The sequence below is a fragment of the Scyliorhinus torazame genome, chromosome 5 (genome assembly GCF_047496885.1).
Source record: "Scyliorhinus torazame isolate Kashiwa2021f chromosome 5, sScyTor2.1, whole genome shotgun sequence".
NCBI lineage: Eukaryota > Metazoa > Chordata > Chondrichthyes > Carcharhiniformes > Scyliorhinidae > Scyliorhinus > Scyliorhinus torazame.
Window position 1 is genome coordinate 166,940,769 of NC_092711.1, and position 22,348 is coordinate 166,963,116.

The 22,348-nt window shown below is 48.1% G+C and overlaps 1 protein-coding gene and 1 long non-coding RNA gene across 2 annotated transcripts; one reads left to right on the plus strand and one right to left on the minus strand.

The window, feature by feature from the left end:
* Positions 1-616: 616 nt before the first annotated feature.
* Positions 617-4,987, plus strand: LOC140418024 (uncharacterized; the record flags this gene model as incomplete). The annotated part of the gene is made up of 1 exon (XM_072501454.1): positions 617-4,987. A coding segment is annotated over one exon (963 nt), but the record flags the coding sequence as incomplete, so codon positions are not given.
* An 11,832-nt stretch (positions 4,988-16,819) lies between these two features.
* On the minus strand, positions 16,820-21,381 carry LOC140420515 (uncharacterized). Its single transcript, XR_011946417.1, has 2 exons — positions 20,545-21,381; positions 16,820-17,187 (listed from the first exon to the last, which is right to left on the minus strand). It is a non-coding gene; the product is annotated as an uncharacterized lncRNA (long non-coding RNA).
* Between the last annotated feature and the right edge of the window lie 967 nt (positions 21,382-22,348).

Genomic DNA, 22,348 nt, shown 5'->3' on the forward strand with positions numbered 1-22,348 from the left:
CCTTGAGCAATTCTGTCAGTGTCGAGTGGATCCCATTCTGTAACCCTGCAGCACCCATCCAATTTCATTTAGAAATTACTAATCATCTCTGCTTGACTCCCCTCAGAGGCAGCAAGTTCAAGAACATGATCAGTCACAACCCCCTGTATCTTAACCAACTGGAACAATCCTAAACATCAAAACATTTTTAGTCCAGTAATATTGACATATATCTGCCTGTCAGCCTGCATGAAGATTTTCAGGTCTTCATGTCCAGGACAGGAAGCAGTGAGCAGGGATCTGTCAATCAGCCTGAATCAGCACCTTCAGGAGAATTGGGAGGGTGAATATTAGATACAGCAGAGTGAGAATGGAGGGTGAGTGTGTGGGATGGAGATTTACAGATTTGGGAAATGAGAGAGGAAAGAATGTTCCATAGAGACTAGAATTGTCTGTTCTTAATTTCTATCCTGTACTGACAGTGATGATTTTTGTAAACTCCTTTTACAGGATATTAGAAGTGTTCCAGAGCACTGACTGTGGAAAGAGCTTTAACCAGTTACACAGCCTGAAAGAACATCGCACCATTCACAGCGGGGAGAGAAAGTACCCGTATCCTGTGTGAGACTTTAACTGATTGTCCGACCTGGAGAGTCACAAGGACACCAGCAACTTGGAGAAACGGTGGAAATGTAGGGACTGTGGGAAGGGATTTAGGTTCCCATCTGTGCTTGAAACCCATCAACACAGTCACACTGGGGAGAGGCCGTTCACCTGCTCCGTGTGTGGGAAGGGTTTCACTCAGTTGTTTCACCTGCAGCGACACAATTTCACTCACACCAATGAGAGACCCTTTAAATGCTCCGACTGTGGGACTGGCTTCAAAAGCTCTCAAGAACTGATGTCCCACCAACGAATTCACACTGGGGAGAGACCGTTCAGCTGCTCTCAGTGTGGAAAGGGATTCGCTCACTTATCTAACCTGCGGAGACACAGTGTCACTCACACCAATGAGAGACCCTTTAAATGCTCTGACTGTGGGAGTGGCTTCAAAAGCTCTCGAGAACTGATGTCTCACCAGCGAGTTCACACTGGGGAGAGGCCGTTCACCTGCTCTCAATGTGGGAACGGATTCTCTCAGTTATCCACTCTGCAGAGACACCAGCAAGTTCACACTGGGGAGAGGCCGTTCACCTGCTCTGACTGTGGGAAGGGATTCTCTCGGCTATCCATCCTGCAGACACACCAGCGAGTTCACAGTGGGGAGAGGCCATTCACATGCTCTGATTGTGGGAAGGGATACACTCAGTTATCTGGCCTGCTGGCGCACCAGCGTTTTCACACTGTGGAGAGGCCACTCACTTGCCCAGACTGTGGGAAAGGATTTACTCTGTTATCCACCCTGCAGAAACACCAGCGAGTTCATACTGGGGAGAAGCCATTCGCCTGCTCTCAGTGTGGTAAGGGATTCAGTCATCCAGCCCACCTACGGAGTCACCAACGAGTTCACACTGGGGAGAGGCCTTTCATCTGCTCTCAATGTGGGAAAGGATTTTGTGTTTCATCGCACCTGCTGAGACATCAACAAATTCACAAGTGAACAAGGGGTTGGATTCTTCTGTTAATATTTCTGCTCTTAATTACAGCCAGGACTGCATTGTGGTCATTCTGTCAGTTGGTCAATGGGGAGGGTTGGAGGGTTTCTTTCTGCTGGACTGGCCGGTCTCACAACTTTGCCTCCAGTTGGTTGATGTCCTTTGAGCTTTGTTGTGAATACCTGGTTCCAAGTTTCACGAGGACCAGAGTGTTAGGGTATTTGGACGTTGGAAGATATTTTGTTCCCATTTCTGTTTGGAACCCCCAAAGCCAATGCCACATTGCCATGAAGATGGGCTATGGTGTTTACATGGTTCTTTTGTTTAATTTATCTGGGTGTTTCTCACAGAAGGAAACTGTCAACGTATGAGGGACAAGTTGTCTGTGGGCACATTGTGAACTTAAGACAATTGCTAGCATTTAAAATATTATTACATATTTACATCAAATATAAATTCCTTTAAGAAACAAAAATCCAACAGGAAACGTGAAGGAACCGTGGCAAGCAAAGTTTAAGATTCCCATTAGTTCAAAGGAAGAGATTCATAAAGTGGGTACGAGCATAGTAAGCCTGAGGATTGGGGACTTGTTTAGAATTCAGAAAAGGAGGTCCAAGAAACTGATGAAGAGAAATTAGAATATGAGAGCAAACTCCGAATAGTCAACATGGAGTTAGGAATAGGAAATCCTGTTTGAGCAACCTTTTGTAGTTTTTGAGGATGTTACTAACAGAATTGATGAAGGGGAGTCTGTGGACGAAGTACACTTGGATTTTCAGAAGGTTTTGATAAACACCCCACAGGAGGTTAGTTAGCAAAAGGAAAGCACATGGGATAGGAGGTAATATACTGGTGATGCAGTGGTTAGCCCTGCTGCCTATGAAGCTGGGGACCCGGGTTCGATCCTGACCCCAGGTCACTGTCCATGTGGAGTTTGCACGTTCTCCCCGTGTCTGCGTGGGTTAGGTGAATTGACCATGATAAATTGCCCTTAGTGACCACAAATGTGAGGAGGGGTTATTGTGTTACGGCGATAGGGTGTAAGTGAGGGCCTAAGTGGGTCGGTGCAGACTCAATGGGCCAAATGGCCTCCTTCTGCATTGTATGTTCTATGTTCTAAACCCCCGCAACCCAAAGATGTGCAGGGTAGGTGGATTGGTCACGCTAAATTGCCCCTTAATTGGGAAAAATAATTGGGTACTCTAAATGTAATTTTTGTTTTTAAAAAATGTCAATTTAGATTCTCTGCCATTTCTCTATTCCCCCTACTATGGCGAGAAACATAAAAAAACGACTGGTAAAGCTCCTATAGGAATGTGAAAAGGGGGGAAACGATTCGCAAAGACCAATGTGGGTCCATTCCAGGCAGAGACAGGAGAGTTTATAATGAGGAATAAGTAAATAGCTGAGAATTTGGAAATATTACATTGACTCTCCACACCCAAATCATTGTATAAACGGTGAACAGCTGGGGCCCAAGTACTGATCCTTGTGATACCCCACGAGTCACAACCTGTGAGAATGACCCATTTATTTGTGCTCTCTGTATTCTGCTGTTAGCCAATCCTCAATCCATGCCAGTATATTACCTCCCATCCCATGTGTTTTCATTTTGCTGACTAACCTCCTGTGGGATGTTTATCATAAACCTTCTGAAAATCCAAGTGTGCCACATCCACAGACTCCCCTTCATCAATTCTGTTAATAACATCCTCAAAAACTTCAAAAGGTTCGTCAAACCTGATTTCCTATTCCTAAATCCATGTTGTATTTTCCCAATACTGATGTCAGGCTAACAGGTCTGTAGTTCACCATTTTCTCTCTCCCTCCCTTCCTGAATATAGGGCTGACATTTACCACCTTCCAATCGGCAGGAGCCATTCCAGAATCTATAGAATTGTGGAAGATGATCACCAATGTATCCACTATCTCTATAACAACCTCTTTCAACACTCTGGGATGTAGAATATCAGGTCCTGGGGCTTGTCAACTTTCAGCCCCATTAATTTCTCCAATACAGCCTTCTTCCTAATACTCATTGCCTTCAATTTATCATTCTCCCATGTCCCTTGGATCACTAACTCTGGGAGATTTCTTGTGTCTTCCTCAGTGAAGACAGACACAGAGTAATCATTTAGATTCTCTGCCATTTCTCTATTCCCACTTCTATAAATTCTCCTGTCTCTCCCTGTAACGGACCCACGTTTGTCTCAGCCAAATATTTCCTTTTTACGTACCTATAGAAGCTTTTACAGTCCACACAAAACCACTACTGTTTGCAACTCATGTTTGCTGCCCTCTGCTGTTTCTTACCTCCACCTAAACAGTTTCCACATATTGTATTCCTGTTCTGAGATCCTCCCTTACTAATGTACTGACGCCACCCCTTGTTTTCGGCGCAGCATCACCTCTTTTTCCTTTTTGCCGCAGTATTAGCAAACGTAACGATCAGGCCTTCAGTCCCTTCATCAAAATCATTTATATAAATTTTAAAACGTTGAGGTCCCAGCACTGATCCCTGTGACACCCCACTCGTTACATCTTGCCAACCAGAAAATGACCTATTTATACCTACTCTCGATTTTCTGGTAGCTCACCAATCATTCGCTGTGAAAGACAGTTCTGGGGTTAAAGCATGCAGATTGGGAAAAGAAAAGAACGGAAACCTCGGGAATGAATAATCACTTTGGACTGGTTCTGAGACAATTAAGTTTCGACTTCCGGGGTAGAGTCGAGAATAATTGTGGAGTAGAATTTTAGATTGCGTAAAAGGGAAAAGTTATATTTTATACTTTAATGTATAGGTTTCCTTCAAAAATAATGTTTAGTTAATGTTGCTTCTATTTTGTTTGTTGCAGCAAAATCATCAAGGAGCCTTGTCATGTAATCCTTTAAATTGTTGACTGGGAATTAGATTTTTTAATATTAGTTACTGATCTTTACTGAGAACCTAATCCACAAGTTTTGACATCCCATTTGAGCCTCGGGCACTTTTCTGTCTCTCTATTGCTCACATCAGTGACTGTCAGGCAACGGAGCTGAGGACTGAATTTAGCTGGGACCTGCATCCCAGTTGGGAAATTGTCACGGGTGTGACACTAATAAAGAGACAGGAAGGTGCTGGAGGACAGACTGGAGAATGGACCCTCCAACCAACCTGGGTTCAGTGCTGGGGTAACTGGAGCTGATGGGGATGTGACCCCCCAGGTGCAGTGCCCCTGTGTCCAATGTGAGGAGTCACGGGAACAGAGTACAGGGGAGTTGAAGAGAAACATTTGGGTCTAGAACATTGTGAACATGTTTTTATTCTGTTTATTCTTTTACTCTGGTTGTCTTGGATCCTCAAGTCATTTTCTGACTTTTTTTAAACCCATATTCTGTTTAATTAATAAACTTGTTTCATTAAAAATAAATGTTTTTTTTTGGTCTTTTTCTGATTAAATTCATTCACTTTGGGGAAAGTGTGTGAGAGGGGTTGGCAGGCTCTTTAACAGAGAGTGAGCCCCTCAAAGGTAATTAGCAAAGGAGCCAGAGGGGTGGAGGAGACCTTTTCTTTTGACACACAATGTTTAAAAATGAGATTCAGGGATGAACTAATTTATCCAGGCTCTTTGAGGAGGTAACAAGGAATGTTAATAAAGGGAAACCTTGAGATGTGGTTTATCTAGATTTCCAGAAGGTATTTTCCAAGGGGCCGCATCAAAGGTTATTACACATAATACAAGCTCATGGTGTAGGGGGGTAACATATCAGCATGGATAGAGGATTGGTTAGCTCACAGGAAGCAGAGAGTAGGTATAAATGGGTCATTTCTGGGTTGGTAAGATGCGACAAGTGGAGTGTCAGAAGTGCTGGGCCCTCAACTATTTACAATCTATATTAATGAGTTGGGTGATGGGATTGAATGTATGGCGGCTAAATTTTCTGATGACGCAAAGATAGTTCAGAAAGTAATTTGTGAAGTGGACATAACAAGTCTGCAAAGGACGTTGAGTGAATGGACAAAACTCGACAGATGGAGAATAACGTGAGAAAATGTGAATTGTCCACTTTGGCAGGAAGGATTAAATTAAACAATATTATTTAAATGGTGAGACATTGCAGAACGATGAGGTACAGAGGGATCTGGGTGTCCGTGTACAGGAGTCACAATAAGTTAGTTTGCAGGTACAGCAAGCGGCTCGATCGAGTCCTTGAACAGTTTCATCAGGCTTTATCGAGTGAGTTGGAAGCAGTTCAGAGGAGGTTGGCCCCCGGATTCCTGGAATGAGGGGGTTATCCTCTGAGGAAAGGTTTGACAGGTTGGGACTGTATCCATTGCAGTTTAGAAGAATGAGAGGATTTCATGTGTTTCAATAAGATCATGAGTGGAATTGACAGAGAGATTGCTGAGAGAATGTTTCCCCCTTGTGGCAGAGACTAGAATTAGGGGATACTGCTTAAAAATTAGGGGTCTTCCATTTAAGATGTGGATGAGAATGTTGTTTTTCTCGGGAGGACTGTGGGTCTGTGAATCTCTCTTTTCCCAGAGGGTGCTGGAGGCAAGGTCAGTGAATATGTTTTCGGATTGAACTTAAAAGATTCTTTTTTAAAAAATTCTTTTTATTCAAGTTTTTCTTAAACAAAATGTTACATAACCAATAACAAAAAGGAGAAAATTTAACAAACAAGGTGGTTATAGTCCATTTACAAAAGAAGGGTATGCATTCCATACACAGTCCTCCCCCCCTCCCCCCAGATTGCTGCTGCTGCTGACCTTTCAACGTTCAGCCAGAAAGTCAAGGAACGGCTGCCACCGCCTGGAGAAACCCAGCAAGGACCCTCTTAAGGCAGACTTTCTCCTCTCAAGACTGAGAAACCCAGCCATGTCACTAACTCAGGTCTCCAGACTCGGTGGCCTCGTGTCCCTCCACATTAACAAGATCTGTCTCTGGGCTACCAGTGAGGCAAAGGCCAGGACGTCAGCCTCCTTTGCTTCCTGCACTCCCGGATCTTCTGACACCCCAAATATCGCAAACTCCGGACTTGGCTTTACCCGAGTGTCCAAGAGGGGCTGTTTAGCACAGGGCTAAATCGCTAGCTTTGAAAGCAGACCAAGGCAGGCCAGCAGCACGGTTCAGTTCCCGTGCCAGCCTCCCCGAACAGGCGTCGGAATGTGGCGACTAGGGGCTTTTCACAGGAACTTCATTGAAGCCTACTTGTGACAATAAGCGATTTTCATTTTCAAGACCTTGGACATAGCCTTTGCAAAGCCCTGCCAGAATTCTTTAAGCGCCGGGCACGCCCAGAACATATGGACATGCTTTGCTGGGCTCCCTGAGCATCTCGCACACCTGTCCTCCACCCCAAAGAACTTGCTCATCTCGCTGTCGTCATGTGTGCCCGTTGGACGACGTTAAACTGAATTAAGCTGAGCCTGGCACATGATAAGGAGGAATTAACCCTGCCTAGGGCATCAGCCCACAGGCCCTCATCCAGCTCCTCTCCCAGCTCCTCCTCCCACTTGCCCATCAGCTCCTCCGCCGAGACTTCCTCTGCCTCCTGCAGTTCTTGGTATATGTCCGAAACCTTCCCCTCTCCTACCCAGATGCCAGAGACCACCCTGTCCTGTATCCTGTGGTGGAGTAGTAGAGGGAATGCCACCACCTGTTTCTTCAGAAAAGCGCAGGCTTGGAGGTATTTAAAGGCATTCACGTGGGTAGACTAAATTTCTCCTCTAGCGCCTTCAGGCTAGGAAAAGTCCCATCTATAAACAGGTTCCCCATCGTTTTGATACCCATCCTCTGCCAACTTTGCTCAGAACAAATCTATGATTATGCTGTATCGGGGTCCAGACTGAGGCCCCTTCCTCCTTCCTGTGCCTTCTCCACTGACTCCAGATCCTCAGTACCACCATCACCACCGGGCTTGTGGTGTACTGTGCCGGCAAGAACGGCAGCGGTGCCGTTATCAGTGCCCCTAAGCTGGCGTCCTCGCATGACGCCGCTTCTAGCCGCTTCCATGCCGCCCCCTCCCCCATTACCCATTTCCTAATCACCACTATATTAGCAGCCCAATAATAACTGCAGAAGCTCGGCAGCGCCTGCCCCCCCCCCCCCCCCCCCGCCCCCGGCTGCGCTCAAAGAGCAGTCTTTTAACTCGCGGGATCTTGTTTGCCCACACAAATCCCGTGATAATCTCGTTCACCCGCTTGAAGAAAGATTTGGGGATGAAGATGGGAAGGCACTGGAAGACAAACAGAAACCTGGGAAGGGCCGTCATTTTCACGGACTGCACCCTACCCGCCAGGGAAAGTGGGAGCATGTCCCACCTTTTGAAGTCTCCCTCCATCTGCTCTACCAGCTGAGATAGATTGAGCTTGTGTAGGGCATCCCAATTCCTAGCCACCTGAAAACCCAGGTACCGAAAGCTCCTCTGCACCCTCTTGAGTGGGAGCTCCCCCAGTCTCTCCTCCTGGCCCCTCACATGGATCACAAATAGCTCACTTTTCTCCTGAGGATCTGCATGACCTCCCCCGTCCTCTCTAGTGGGTCCAAAATATACAGGAACAGGTTGGCTTGCTCCCCCAGCCACCCCCCCCCCTCCCCCGAACCAGCCCCCTCCAGTTTCTTGAAGTCCTCAATGCCATGGCCAATGGCTCAATTGCCAGGACAAATAGTAGCAGGGACAGGGGGCACCCCTGCCTCGTCCACCGGTGCAGCTGAAAAATACTCTGACCTCAGTCGGTTCGTGGACACACTTGCTACGGGGGCCTGATACAGTAGTTTGACCCACCCTATGTATTCCTCACCAAATCCAAATCTACTTAACGCTTCCCACAGGTACTCCCACTCCACCCGATCAAAGGCTTTCTCTGCATCCATTGCAGCCACTACTTCTGCGTCTCCTCCTTCTGAGGGTATCATAATAATGTTTAGGAGCCTCCGCACGTTCATGTTCAATTGCCTGCCCTTGACGAACCCTGTCTGATCCTTGTCAATCACCCCCAGGACACAGACCTCTGTTCTGGTGGCTAAGATCTTAGCCAGCATTTTGGCATCTACATCTAGGAGCGATATCGGCCTGTAGGACCCACACTGCAACGGATCCTTGTCCCGCTTAAGGATGAGCGAGATCAAACCCCCGACATCGACGGGGGGAGGGTTCCCCTCTCCTTGGCCTCGTTCAAGGTTCTTAGCAGGAGTGTGCTCAGCAGCTCCGAGAATTTCTTGTAGAATTCTACAGGGTAACTGTCCGGTCCCGGGGCCTTGCCCGACTGCATATTCTCCAAGCTCTTAACTATCTCCTCCAACTCAATCGGGGCCCCCAATTCCTCCACCAGCTCCTCGTCCACCCTTGGGAACCTCAATCGGTCCATAAATTGCTTCCTCCCTTCCCTCCCTTCCAGGGGCTCTGACTCATACAGCTTGCTGTCGAACTCCTTGAAGACTTCATTGATCTCTTCCGGGCTCAGGACTATGTCACCCCCCTTATCCCTAACTTCCCCAATTTCCCTGGCCGCCTCCCTCCTTCGAAGTTGGTGTGCCAGCAGCCTACTCGCTTTCTCCCCATACTCATAGACTGCCCCTTTCACCTTCCTCAGCTGTGCCTCTGCTTTCCCTGTGGTCAGCAGGTCAAACTCCGCCTGCAAACTCCGGCGCTCCTTTAGCAGCCCTTCCTCGGGGGTCTCCGCATACCTCCTGTCTACCCTGAGTATCTCCCCCACTAACCTCCCTCTCCGCCCTATCCTTCTTCTCTCTGTGGGACCTGATAGAGATTAACTCCCCTCTGATAACTGCCTTCAAGGCCTCCCAGACTGTAGTCACTGTTACCTCTCCCGTATCGTTTGCTGTCACATAGTTTTGGATGCTCCTCCTAATCTGACCACAGACCTCCTCATCCGCCAACAGTCCCACGTCCAATCTCCAGAGAGGGCGCTGCCCTCTCTCCACCCCCAGTCTCAAGTCCGCCCAGTGTGGAGCATGGTCTGAGACCGCAATGGCCGAGTACTCTACCCCCTCCACCCCTGGGATTAGCGCCCTGCTCAACACGAAAAAATCAATCCAAGAGTACACTTTATGCACGTGGGAGAAGAAAGAGAACTCCTTCGCCCTTGGCCGAGCCAATCTCCACGGGTCCACTCCCGCATCTGGTCCATGAAACCCCTCAGGGCCTTGGCCGCTGCTGGCCTCCTCCCCGACCTGGACTTGGACCTGTCCAGTGCCGGGTCCAGGACTGTGTTGAAGTCACACCCAATTATCAAATTGTTTGACTCTAAGTCCGGTATTTTACTCAGCTTGCGCTTCATGAATTCCGCGTCATCCCAATTTAGGGCATAAACGTTCACTAGCACCACTCGGGCCCCCTGTAGCTTACCACTCACCATAATGTACCTGCCCCTATTGTCCGCCACAATACTTCCCGCCTCAAATGCCACCCGTTTGCTTAACAGGATTGCGACCCCCCTGGTCTTCGCATCCAGCCCTGAGTGGAACACCTGGCCCACCCATCCCATCCTCAGTCTAGTTTGGTCAGCGAGTTTTAAATGCGTCTCCTGTAGCATGGCTACGTCTGCCTTTAATCCCTTTAAGTGTGAAAACTGGCCCGTTACATCCCCGTTTAGGCCCCCCCTCCCCGCCGACTAGCCATCTCCTTTTTCGCCCAGCCACGTGCCCGCACCCCCCGCTCACTCAAGCCCTCCCACCGGAGGCTCTCCGTCCCGACTCTCCGTCTGTTCCCGAAAGTTGGCTCCCCTTCAGCCAGCAAAGCAGCATCCCGCCACCGCCCCCCCACCCCCCAATCTCAATCCCCCATGTCAAGCCCCCGCTTAACACTAACTCTCTCCCCATTGCGCTTCCGTAAGTCAGCTGACTTATGCTGACCCGGCCGCTCCCGCCTCTCCCTCCAATCCTCCTGTTGTCTCCTTCTTCAGGCCCCCAACCACCCCTCCCCACAGGGTAAGAGGGAGAGAGCCACCCCATTCTTCCCGTGCAACAAGAAAAAACAACGAACAAACTCCGGGCTTTACCCCGAACAACGAACGACCCCCCCCCCCCCACCTGGCGAGCTGCCCTAACTGACGGGCCCATCTCCCCCTCCTGCGGCATGGCTCCGCGAAAGCAGAGGACTGGCAAAGGACCCCGAGGGCAAAAACAAAGAGAGAACGGGGCAAACCAACATAACATAGCTCCTCCAGCCGCCTCCCCAGCCCCCATGCAACTTACACTCTGCTTCCAATCTTACATTAGGGCAGCACTCGGTTACACCTCTTCACCCGGGCGTTCCAACAATGTGCAGCTGCCCATTAGTTCAAGTCCAACTTCTCATTCTTAATGAATGTCCATGCCTCGTCTGGCATATCGAAGTAGTGGTGCCGGCCTTGGTACGTGACCCACAGCCTCGCCGGATGTAGCAGCCCGAACTTCACCCCTTTGTTGTGGAGGGCTGTCTTGGCCCGGTTGAATACCGCACGCCACTAAACCAGATATGCTCCCCTGTCCTGGTCAATTTGAATCTCATAGTTCTCCCATTTATTGCTTCGCTCCTTCTTTGCCCACCGCAGGACGCGTTCCTTGTCTGTGAAGCGGTGGAATCTTATCACCATAGCCCTCAGCGGTTCGTTCGCCCGAGGACTCTGCGCACCCCATCCAGTTCCAGGGGCTGCGGGAAGGCCCCCACGCCCTTCAGCGACCCCAGCATCATGGTCACAAATGCGCTCGCATCCGATCCCTCCGCACCTTCGGGGAGGCCCAGGATTCGCAGGTTCTGCCTCCTCTACCTATTTTCAAGGTCTTCCAGTTTCTCCTGCCATCATTTGTGCAGGGCCTCGTGCGCCTCCACCCTGACCGCCAGGCCCAAGATCTCATCCTCATTTTCAGAGATCTTTTTTTCCACCTCTTTGATCGCCTTCTCTTGCATCTTTTGAGTCTCCACCATCCTTTCCATGGAAGCCTTCATAGGGGCCAGCATCTCCGTCTTGAGCTCTGTGAAGCAGCTTCTCAGGAATTCCTGCTGCTCCCGCGACCACTGGGCCCCACGCCTCCTGGTCCGCGCCGGCCGCCATTTTGTCGTTTCGCACCCGTGCCCCTCGTTTCACCGATCCAGCCTTCTTTACTGCCCCACTACTGGTCCACTCCATACAGCGCTGGGGGGAACCTCACCAGCGTTTACTGTCCCACCGGGGATCGCCGCCCAAGTGCCGCCAAATGTCCGATCTCGGCGGGAGCTGACGAATGTGCGACCACGACCGGAAGTCCACCAATTCCCTTTTCACTTGGCGCAGTCTTATCAACTGGTTGAACTGTTGATTACCAGAGGCAGCAGCAACACATCCAGCTCTACCTGGCCCTGCTTTCCTCTGCCTAAACTGGTCACTATTTCTGGATTGTTCCTGGAAGCAAGGACAACCCAGATTCTGTTCTTCATGATCATCTTCTTAAATCTCTCTCCTGACTTCAAACAAGTGCAAGGAGCTCATTGATTTCTTTGTCACCGACACTGAGATCATCCGTTCAGCTGAATCTACTTCCAAAAATTATTTGTGAACTCGCCTGTGTCTCATTAGGTTTTGTGACTGCGTGAATCTCTTCCCACACATGGAGCAGTTGAAAGGCCTCACCCCGATGTGAACTCGCTGGTGTGTTAGAAGGTCAGGTGAATTAGTAAATCTCTTCCCACACTTGAAGCAGATGAATGGACTTTCCCCAGTGTGACCACGTTTGTGTTTCAGCAGGTGTGATGAACTGCTGAATCCCTTCATACACACAGAGCAGATGAATGGCCGCTCTCCAGTGTGAATTCGCTGGTGAGTGCGAAGGTTGAACAATCGATTAAATTGTTTCCCACACATGGAGCAGGTGAAAGGTCTCTCCCCTGAGTGACTACGCAGATGAGTTTCCAGTTGGGATGGAGATATGAATGCCTTCCCACAGGCCCCACATTTCCATGGTTTGTCTGTGGTGTGGATGTCCTTGTGTCTCTCCAGGTTGGATGATTTCACACCTGTAGATTCCAAATTTCTGATAAAAAGAGTTTATAAACATCATCATTGTCAATACCGAATAAAAATGAAGGAGAGACAATTCTAGTTTGTTTGGAACAGGTTTTCTGCACTTCTTTCTGCGAAACAGTAAATCCTCATCACATCCATTCTCCGTCCTCCCTATGCTGGAATCCAAACCCCAGGGTGACAAACCAGCCCACATTTTATGGGCCATATTTGAATCCACTGAGATTTGCTGCTTGGGTGTCTGACTCGTCAACTGGACCTATGTAGAACTCTGTTCCAACCGTTCTGGCAGCCAACCACCCCCTCCCTGGCCTCACATTTCTGTCAGCAGCCCACCCAACACCGCCCACCTCTTCACACAGACCCGTGCAGGCTTACCTTTAATTTTCACCATGAGAGTTTGTCAGTCTGCCAAACCTTTCAAACCACCTTCAAAATTCCTTTCCTTACAGTTTACCCGCTCCTTCCACTCTGGCTGGGTTCAGTTCTCAAGTCCCTCTGTGTAGAGTGAGAATAAATCGGTAATTTTCTCTCCTGGTCACTGGAATCCTGATGCCCCGCCCACTCTGTTGTTTCACCAAGATGGCCGCAGCTGAAGCAAACAAGCCCCGGGAGCTGCAAAATCAGGATCTGTGGGCTCTTCTTGGCGGTTTGGGGCCTCCAGCGGGTGTTTGTGAATCCTCCCCACCCACCTCCCAGGGCTCCCTTCCTTTCCAGAGATCAGAGTCCTCATTGATTTGAGTGCAAAGTGTCAGCTCTTATTTATTGTCCCCCTCCCCCATCCTCTGATGTGAACCATCCTCCAGTCGCTGAAGCAGGATGGTGACCTTTAACCTGGGCCTGTTCCTAGGAGGGAGAAGCCCCGCAGCTGCAAATCAGGGAGCTGACAATGATTGTGAAGGGTTTACGGATCCTCCCTCCCACCGCCTGATGCTAACTTTGCTTCCGCGGGACAAAGGACTCTCCTCCAGACGAACAATAGCATTGCACCTGTGCGCTACTGTCTCACCTCATCAACCGCACTCCCTCCGTGTCCCGATCAGGCAGCAGAATGTGGCGACTTGGGGCTTTTCACTTCATTGTAATGTTAATGTGAGCTTACTTGTGACAAGAGATTATTATTATGAAAGACAGACCTTTCAAATGTCTAAACTGTGGGAAATGCTATAAAACGTCCAGTGAACTGATGTCCCATCAGCTTGTTCACACTGATGAGAGACCGTTCAGGTGCTCTCACTATGGGACTAGATTCAAGCGATCGGAGCAACTCACTGTACACCAGCGAATTCACACTGGGGAGATCCAATCTTTCCTCATAGTTAAAATTCTCCATCCCTGGTAGCATCATCATAAATCTCCTCTGCAGCGGGCAGGACCATGGCACAGTGGTTACATTGCCTCATGGCGCCGAGGTCCCAGGTTCGATCCCGGCTCTGGGTCACTGTCCGTGTGGAGTTTGCGCATTTGCCCCGTGTTTGCGTGGGTTTCGCCCCCCCACAACACAAAGATGTGCAGGGTAGGTAGATTGGCCACAATAAATTGCCCCTTAATTATGGGGAGCTGGTAGAAGGGCTGGGGGCCCCACTCGGGCTGGAGGGTTTGAAGGCCATGCAGTCGGGCAAGGCCTCGGGACCAGACGGGCACCAAGCCGAGTTCTATAAAAAATTGTCTGGAATATTGGGGCCGGTGCTGATGAAGGTCTTTAACGAGGCCAAGGAAAGAGGGGCTCTGCCCTAGACAATGTCACAGGCCATGATCTCGCTCATTCTGAAAAGGGACAAGGACCCGGGGCTATGTGGGTCTTACAAGCCGATTTCCTTGCTGAACGTAGATGCCAAACTTCTGGCCAGAATTTTGTCCTCCAGGATTGAGGTCTGTGTACCGGACGTTATAGTGGAGGATCAGACTGGGTTCGTTAAGGGCAGGCAGCTAGGGGCCAATGTAAGAAGGCTGCTAAACGTGATCATGGTGCCCCCGGAAGGTAGGGAAGTTGAAGTGGTGGTCGCGATGGAAAAAGCCTTTGACCGAGTCGAGTGGGATTACTTATGGGAGGTGCTGGAGTGGTTCAGGGTTGGAAGGGGCTTTGTTGACTGGGTTAGGATGGTGTACCGGGCTCTGGTTGCAAGTGTACGGACAAACAGGACGACTTAGGACTATTTCACACTGCACCGGGGGACAGGGATGTCTCCTCTCCCCACTGCTGTTTGTGCGGGGGATAGAGCCGCTGGCAATTGCTCGGAGGGCCTCAAGGGGCTGGAAGAGGTTGGTCCGGAGGGGTTGGGGACCGAGTCTCGCTGTATGCGGACGACCTATGTGGTAGCCACCACGCTCGACTGTTGTATGTCTCAGACCCAGAGGAGGGGATGGAAGAAATTATGGGAATTTTAGGGGAATTCGGCCGGTTTTCGGGGTACAAGCTTAATATGGGGAAGAGCGAGATGTTTGTGGTCCAGGCGAGGGGTCAGGTGAGGCGACTGGGGGAACTGCCGTTTAGAGTGGTAGGGGGCAGTTTTAGGTACTTGGGTATTCAGGTGGTGAGGGATTGAGGCAGGCTTCATAAATTGAACAAGGCCCGGTTGGTGGAACAGATGAAGGAGGATTTCCGGAGATGGGATGCGCTCCCGTTGTCTCTGGCGGGTAGGGTGCAGTTGGTAAAAATAATGGTCCTCCCGAGATTCCTATTTGTTTTCCAATGAACCATGTCCATATGTTCTGGGCATACCCAAAACTGAGGGGGTTTTGGCAGGGGTTTGCCGATGCCATATCCACGGTATTAAATACGAGGGTGGCAATGAGTCCAGAGGTGGCGATTCTTGGGGTGTCGCAGAATCCGGGAATCCAGGAGGAGAAAGAGGCGGACGTTCTGGTCTTTGCTTCCCTGGTAGCCCGGAGGCGCCTATTACTAGCATGAAGGGACTCAAAGCCCCCAAAATTGGAGACCTGGCTTTCGGACATGGCTGGCTTTCTCTGCCTGGAGAAAATTAAGGTCGCCATGAGAGGGTCTCTGTTAGGGTTCGCCCGGAGATGGCAACCATTCGTCGACTTCCTCGCAGAGAATTAATCGTCAGCAGAAGGGAAGGGGAGTTAGGCTCGCGTAGATTAGGGAGGTAAGTAATTGTAGGACCTGTGGGTGTGGGAGGCAGTATTTGTACTATGTTAATATTTTCCTTGTTATGTACATTGTTGATTTTGTTGCTGTTACAATGACAAAGAAATATCTCAATAAAATGTTTATTAAAAAAAAAAACCTTAATTGGAAAAAATTAATTGGGCACTCCAAATTAATAAAAATAAATAAATAAATCTCCTTTACTGTGCCTCTAGTGTAATCGCATCCTTCCTGTAATGTGGTGACCAGAACTGTCTGCAGTGCTCCGGCTGTGGTCTAACTGGTGTTTAATGCAGTTCCAGCACACTCTCCCTGTTCTTATATTCTTGGCCCTCGGCTATCAAAGGAAACTGTCCCACCTGCCTTCCTAAGCACTAATAACAGAGAGTGAGAGGCAGGTGAGAGTGACAGAGGGAGAGGAGGTAGCAGAGGGAATGAGAGGCACCAGAGAGAGAGAGGAACACCAGAGGCAGAGAGAGGCTGGAGCGAGAGGAGAGAAAAGAGAGAAATAGTCCAGTAAGTAACAAAAATAAGTAATGGAATTGAGTTCAGACACGGATCTGCATGAACTGACACCACTTTATTGACAGATTGCCAAGGTAGTCACTGTACTTGAATCAATGTTATTCACTTTTGGAATTGAATGAATTAAGGGTCAGATTAACTATATCACCCCAGTATCAGATAGGCCTGTTTAATACAGAACAGGGTTAAACCCAGTGTCCAATATTAGAGGTCTCTGTGGCTGTTGGATGCCTGGTTTCACTGTACAGCTGACAACCCACAGCTTCAGTGAACTCGTCGACCCAGGGTCTGTTTCTAAACCCTCATCACAATAGATTACCTGGTTAGCTATTTATATATGGTCATCATGGTCAGACAGTTAACACAAAGCTCAACCAGAAACGACGGTTCTTCTTTCTACTGATTCCAGTTCCGACAAGGGGTCACAGCATCTCCAGCCCTCAGCTCTGTTACTAGGCTGTCATTGACATGAGCAACAGAGAGACAGCAAGTTGCCTGAGGCTTAAATGGGAAGTTGAAACTTGTGACTCAAAACCAATTGTGTAAGATCTCTGAAAAGATCAGGAATTTTAAAAGATAAATTCTAACCCCAGTGAACAAATTAATGAGTCATAAGACAAAAACTTCAGGTTTTATGACTTTTACTGCAACAAACTAGAAACAACAATGCCTAAACACTATTTTTATAGGGAACGTATCCCTTAAACTATAAACAGAATGATGCCCTTTTACTTTTAACACAATCATAAATCACACTCCATGGTTACATCGCTGAAGTTGTCACTCAATTCTCCTGGAACCAGCCCAATGTGATTCTTCGTTCCTGTGTTTACTTCCATTCTGTTCCTTTGCCTGACAGGCAAACCTTCACCCCAGAAGTGTCTTTTGCAGTGATGGTTCTCCTGATGATATTCAGGTCCCGATAAGCCAAGTGACTCTTCCAAATCCTGAAGTGTCGTTCGGTTTTTTTCTGCAAGTCTTCATCTAATATCCTGTAAAAGGAATTTACAAATGGAAATTGAGAACAGGCAATTCTAGTTTCCATCCAACACACTCTCCCTCCATTCTCACTCTGTAATATTCATCCTCTTAATAGGACTTTAAACTAAAGATTGGGGGGGGAAGGGAAAGTCAGGGAACCAAGAGGTGAAGTAATCAGTGGGAAGCGTAGCTGCTTAGGAATACAAAAAAGCACGAAAAGACAAAACTCAGGAGAGGTTATGATAGTCCCCATCCCACAAAATATGACACAGTGTATGGAAAGGCTCAGTAAACCAAGGTCCACCACACTAAGAAAACAAAAAGGGACGGTCAATAGAGAATGAAAGGTGCTATATTTAAATGCGCGCAGTGTACGGAACAAGGTAGATGAGCTTGTGGCCCAGATTGTGACTGGCAGGTGTGATGTGGTAGGCATCACAGAGACGTGGTTGCAGGGGGTTCAGGACTGGCATTTAAACATCCAGGGATTCACAACCTATCGAAAAGACAGGGAGGTGGGCAGAGGGGGCGGGGTTGCCTTGTTAATTAGGAATGAAATTAAATCAATAGCACTAAACGACATAGGGTCAGATGATGTGGAGTCTGTGTGGGTAGAGTTGAGGAACCACAAAGGCAAAAAAAACATAATGGGAGTTATGTACAGGCCTCCTAACAGTGGCCAGGACCGGGGGCACAAATGCACCACGAAATAGAAAGTGCATGTCAGAAAGGCAAGGTCACAGTGATCATGGGGGACTTCAATATGCAGGTGGACTGGGTAAATAATGCTGCCAGTGGACCCAAGGAAAGGGAATTCATTGAATGTTTACAGGAGGGCTTTTTGGAACAGCTTGTGATGGAGCCCACGAGGGAACAGGCCATTCTGGACTTAGTGTTATGTAATGAGCCAGACTTGATTAAAGATCTTAAAGTAAGGGAGCACTTAAGAGGCAGTGATCATAATATGGTAGAATTCAATCTCCAATTTGAAAGAAAGAAGGTAGAATCAGATGTAAAGGTGTTACAGTTAAATAAAGGTAACTACAGGGGCATGAGGGAGGAACTGACGAAAATCGACTGGGAGCAGAGCCTAGTGGGAAAGACAGTAGAACAGCAATGGCAGGAGTTTCTGGGAGTAATTGAGGACACAGTACAGAGGTTCATCCCAAAGAAAAGAAAGGTTATCAGACGGGGGATTAGGCAGCCATGGCTGACAAAGGAAGTTAGGGAATGCATCAAAGCAAAAGAGAAAGCCTATAATGTGGCAAAGAGTAGTGGGAAGTCAGAAGATTGGGAAGGCTACAAAAACAAACAGAGGATAACAAAGAGAGAAATAAGGAAAGAGAGGATCAAATATGAAGGTAGGCTAGCCAGTAACATTAGGAATGATAGTAAAAGTTTCTTTAAATACATTAAAAACAAACGGGAGGCAAAAGTTGACATTGGGCCGCTCCAAAATGACGCTGGTAATTTTGTGATGGGAGACAAGGAAATAGCTGAGGAACTAAATAAGTACTTTGCGTCAGTCTTCACAGTAGAAGACATGAGTAATATCCCAACAATTCCGGAGAGTCAGGGGGCAGAGTTGAATATGGTAGCCATCACAAAGGAGAAAGTGCTAGAGAAACTAAGAGGTCTAAAAATTGATAAATCTCCGGGCCCAGTGGACTACATCCTAGAGTTCTAAAGGAGATAGCTGAAGAAATAGTGGAGGCGTTAGTTATGATCTTTCAAAAGTCACTGGAGTCAGGGAAAGTCCCAGAGGATTGGAAAATCGCTGTTGTAACCCCCTTGTTCAAGAAGGGAACAAGGAAAAAGATGGAAAATTATAGGCCAATTAGCCTAACCTCGGTTGTTGGCAAGATTCTAGAATCCATTGTTAAGGATGAGATTTCTAAATTCTTGGAAGTGCAGGGTCGGATTAGGACAAGTCAGCATGGATTTAGTAAGGGGAGGTCGTGCCTGACAAACCTGTTAGAGTTCTTTGAAGAGATAACAAATAGGTTAGACCAAGGCGAGCCAATGGATGTTATCTATCTTGACTTCCAAAAGGCCTTTGATAAGGTGCCTCACGGGAGACTGCTGAGTAAAATAAGGGCCCATGGTATTCGAGGCAAGGTACTAACATGGATTGACGATTGTCTGTCAGGCAGAAGGCAGAGAGTTGGGATAAAAGGTTCTTTTTCGGAGTGGCAACCGGTGATGAGTGGTGTCCCGCAGGGTTCGGTGTTGGGGCCACAGCTGTTCTCTTGATATATTAACGATCTAGATGACGGGACTGGGGGCATTCTGGCTAAGTTTGCCGATGATACAAAGATAGGTGGGGGGGCAGGTAGTATGGAGGAGGTGGGGAGGCTGCAGAAAGATTTAGACAGTTTAGGAGAGTGGTCCAAGAAATGGCTGATGAAATTCAACGTGGGCAAGTGCGAGGTCTTGCACTTTGGAAAAAAGAATAGAGGCATGGACTATTTTCTAAACGGTGACAAAATTCATAATGCTGAAGTGCAAAGGAACTTGGGAGTCCTAGTCCAGGATTCTCTAAAGGTAAACTTGCAGGTTGAGTCCGTAATTAAGAAAGCAAATGCAATGTTGTCATTCATCTCAAGAGGCTTGGAATATAAAAGCAGGGATGTACTTCTGAAGCTTTATAAAGCATTAGTTAGGCCCCATTTAGAATACTGTGAGCAATTTTGGGCCCCACACCTCAGGAAGGACATACTGGCACTGGAGCGGGTCCAGCGGAGATTCACACGGATGATCCCAGGAATGGTAGGCCTAACATACGATGAACGTCTGAGGATCCTGGGATTATATTCATTGGAGTTTAGGAGGTTGAGGGGAGATCTAATAGAAACTTACAAGATAATGAATGGCTTAAATAGGGTGGATGTAGGGAAGTTGTTTCCATTAGCAGGGGAGACTAGGACCCGGGGGCACAGCCTTAGAATAAAAGGGAGTCACTTTAGAACAGAGATGAGGAAAAATTTCTTCAGCCAGAGAGTGGTGGGTCTGTGGAATTCATTGCCACAGAGGGCGGTGGAGGCCGGGACGTTGAGTGTCTTTAAGACAGAAGTTGATAAATTCTTGATTTCTCGAGGAATTAAGGGCTATGGAGAGAGAGCGGGTAAATGGAGTTGAAATCAGCCATGATTGAATGGTGGAGTGGACTCGATGGGCCGAATGGCCTTACTTCCGCTTCTATGTCTTATGGTCTTATGGACTTAATTCTCTGAAGGTGCTGATTCAGGCTGACTGACAGATCCCCGCTCACTGCTTCCCATCTTGGAGAGGCCTGAAATTCTCCATGCAGACTGCCAGATATAAATATGTCTATATTACTGAACTCAAAATGTGTGGAACATACTGACCAGATTCACTTCCTTTCTCTTCAGTTGCTGCAAGTTACCAATGACCCCTCAGAATGAGAAAAGAAATGGAAAGATAAAGTAGGCTTGGAGCGGCTGCTGCCTCTTGTGGGGCATTCCAGAACGAGAGGCAATCGTCTTACGAAAAGCGGTAGCAAATTCAAAACAGTTGCAATTTAAAACAATTTTTTTAAAATTCCAATTAAGGGGCAATTTAGTGTGACCAATCCACCTGCTCTGTACATCTTTGGGTTGTGGGGTGAAACCTACGCAGACACGAGGATAAAGTGCAAATTCCACACAGTGACCCGGGCCGGAATCGAACCCAGGTTCTCAGTGCCGTAGACAGCAGTGCTAACCACTGGGCCACAATGCTGCCCTATTCAAAACAGAGTTGAGGAAAAACTGCTTCTCCCAAGGGCTGTGAATATGTGGAATTCACTACCCCAGAGTGTGGTGGAGCTGGGACAGTGAGTAAATTTAGGGAGGAGTTAGACAGATTTTTAATCGGGTTGAAGGGTTCTGAAGAATTTTCAGGACGGTGGAGATAAGGCCAGGATGAGATCAGCCATGATGGAATGGCAGAGCAAACTCGATGGGCCAAATGGCCTAATTCTGCTCCTATATCTCATGAACTTCTGAAAGGGGGAGACATTGATTTGCCCCCAGATGTTGCCCAGAGGAGGAAGTTTTCGTCTGAAACCCATTGTTCAACCTCCACATTGTGACATCACAAAGGAACTCATCCTCTAAATCAGCCAATAGGAATCCATCCGCTCCGCGGTGACGTCACTGCTTTAGAGCACATTCGCCCCCACCCTCTGTTTCCTCTCCCCCAACACTTCCTTGAGACGGTTTCCAGACGGCTGACAGTTCCGGCCGTCGGTGATCTCCCCACCCCCAGACCCGGGACTGCGCATTTCTCAGGGAGAGGGGAAGCTACGCATGCGTAGGGAGCTCACTTCCGCTGTCCTTACCTCTCAGGAGTTGACCAATGGTAAGACTTGGAGGACCGGAAAGACTCTGCCCCTCCGCCAATCAGAGCTCCCCTATTGTCTCAATCCGGAAGTTGGACATGGAAGTTTCTGCCGAGCAAAGCTGTTGTTCCTCCAACCCTGAGTGAGCTTGAGCTTCACACAAACTCTTGTCTCCAACATCTGTGAGTAAAACACTTTCTTTTCTTCCCCTTTCCATTTCTTATCTCATTCTGATCTTTAATTGGTCACTTGCAGCAACTGGAGGGAAAGGAAGTAAATACAGGGAGGGTGCAGACTCTGCAAAGCTTGGCCCAGGTCTCTCTCTCTCTCTCTTAAAGACATTGACATCCTTTGTTCCCTCAGCTTGACACATTTATTTGGCTAAAAGGATGGTCTCTTTCCTAATTTTCATAATTAAAGGACTGGTTTCTCCAGGAGATGGCTGACATTTAAGGGGTCAGTAAACAGGCCAAATCCAACTCAGCCAATTACTTCCCTGTCGGAATACTCTCCATCATCAGCAAAGTGATGGAAGGAGTCATCAAAGATCCTATTAAGTGGCACTTATTCTGCAATAACATGCTCCTGGATGCTCAGTTTGGGTTCCGCCAGGGTCACTCAGCTCCTGACCTCATTACAGCCTTAGTTGAAACTTGGACGAAATAGCTGAATGCCAGAAGTGAGGTGAGAGTGACTCCCCTTGACATCAAGGCAGCATTTGACTGAGTATGGCATCAAGGAGCCCCAGCTAAACTGGAGTAACTCATAAAGGTTCCTCAGACAGCACCTTCCAAACCTACAACCACTACCATCTAGAAGGACAAGAGCAG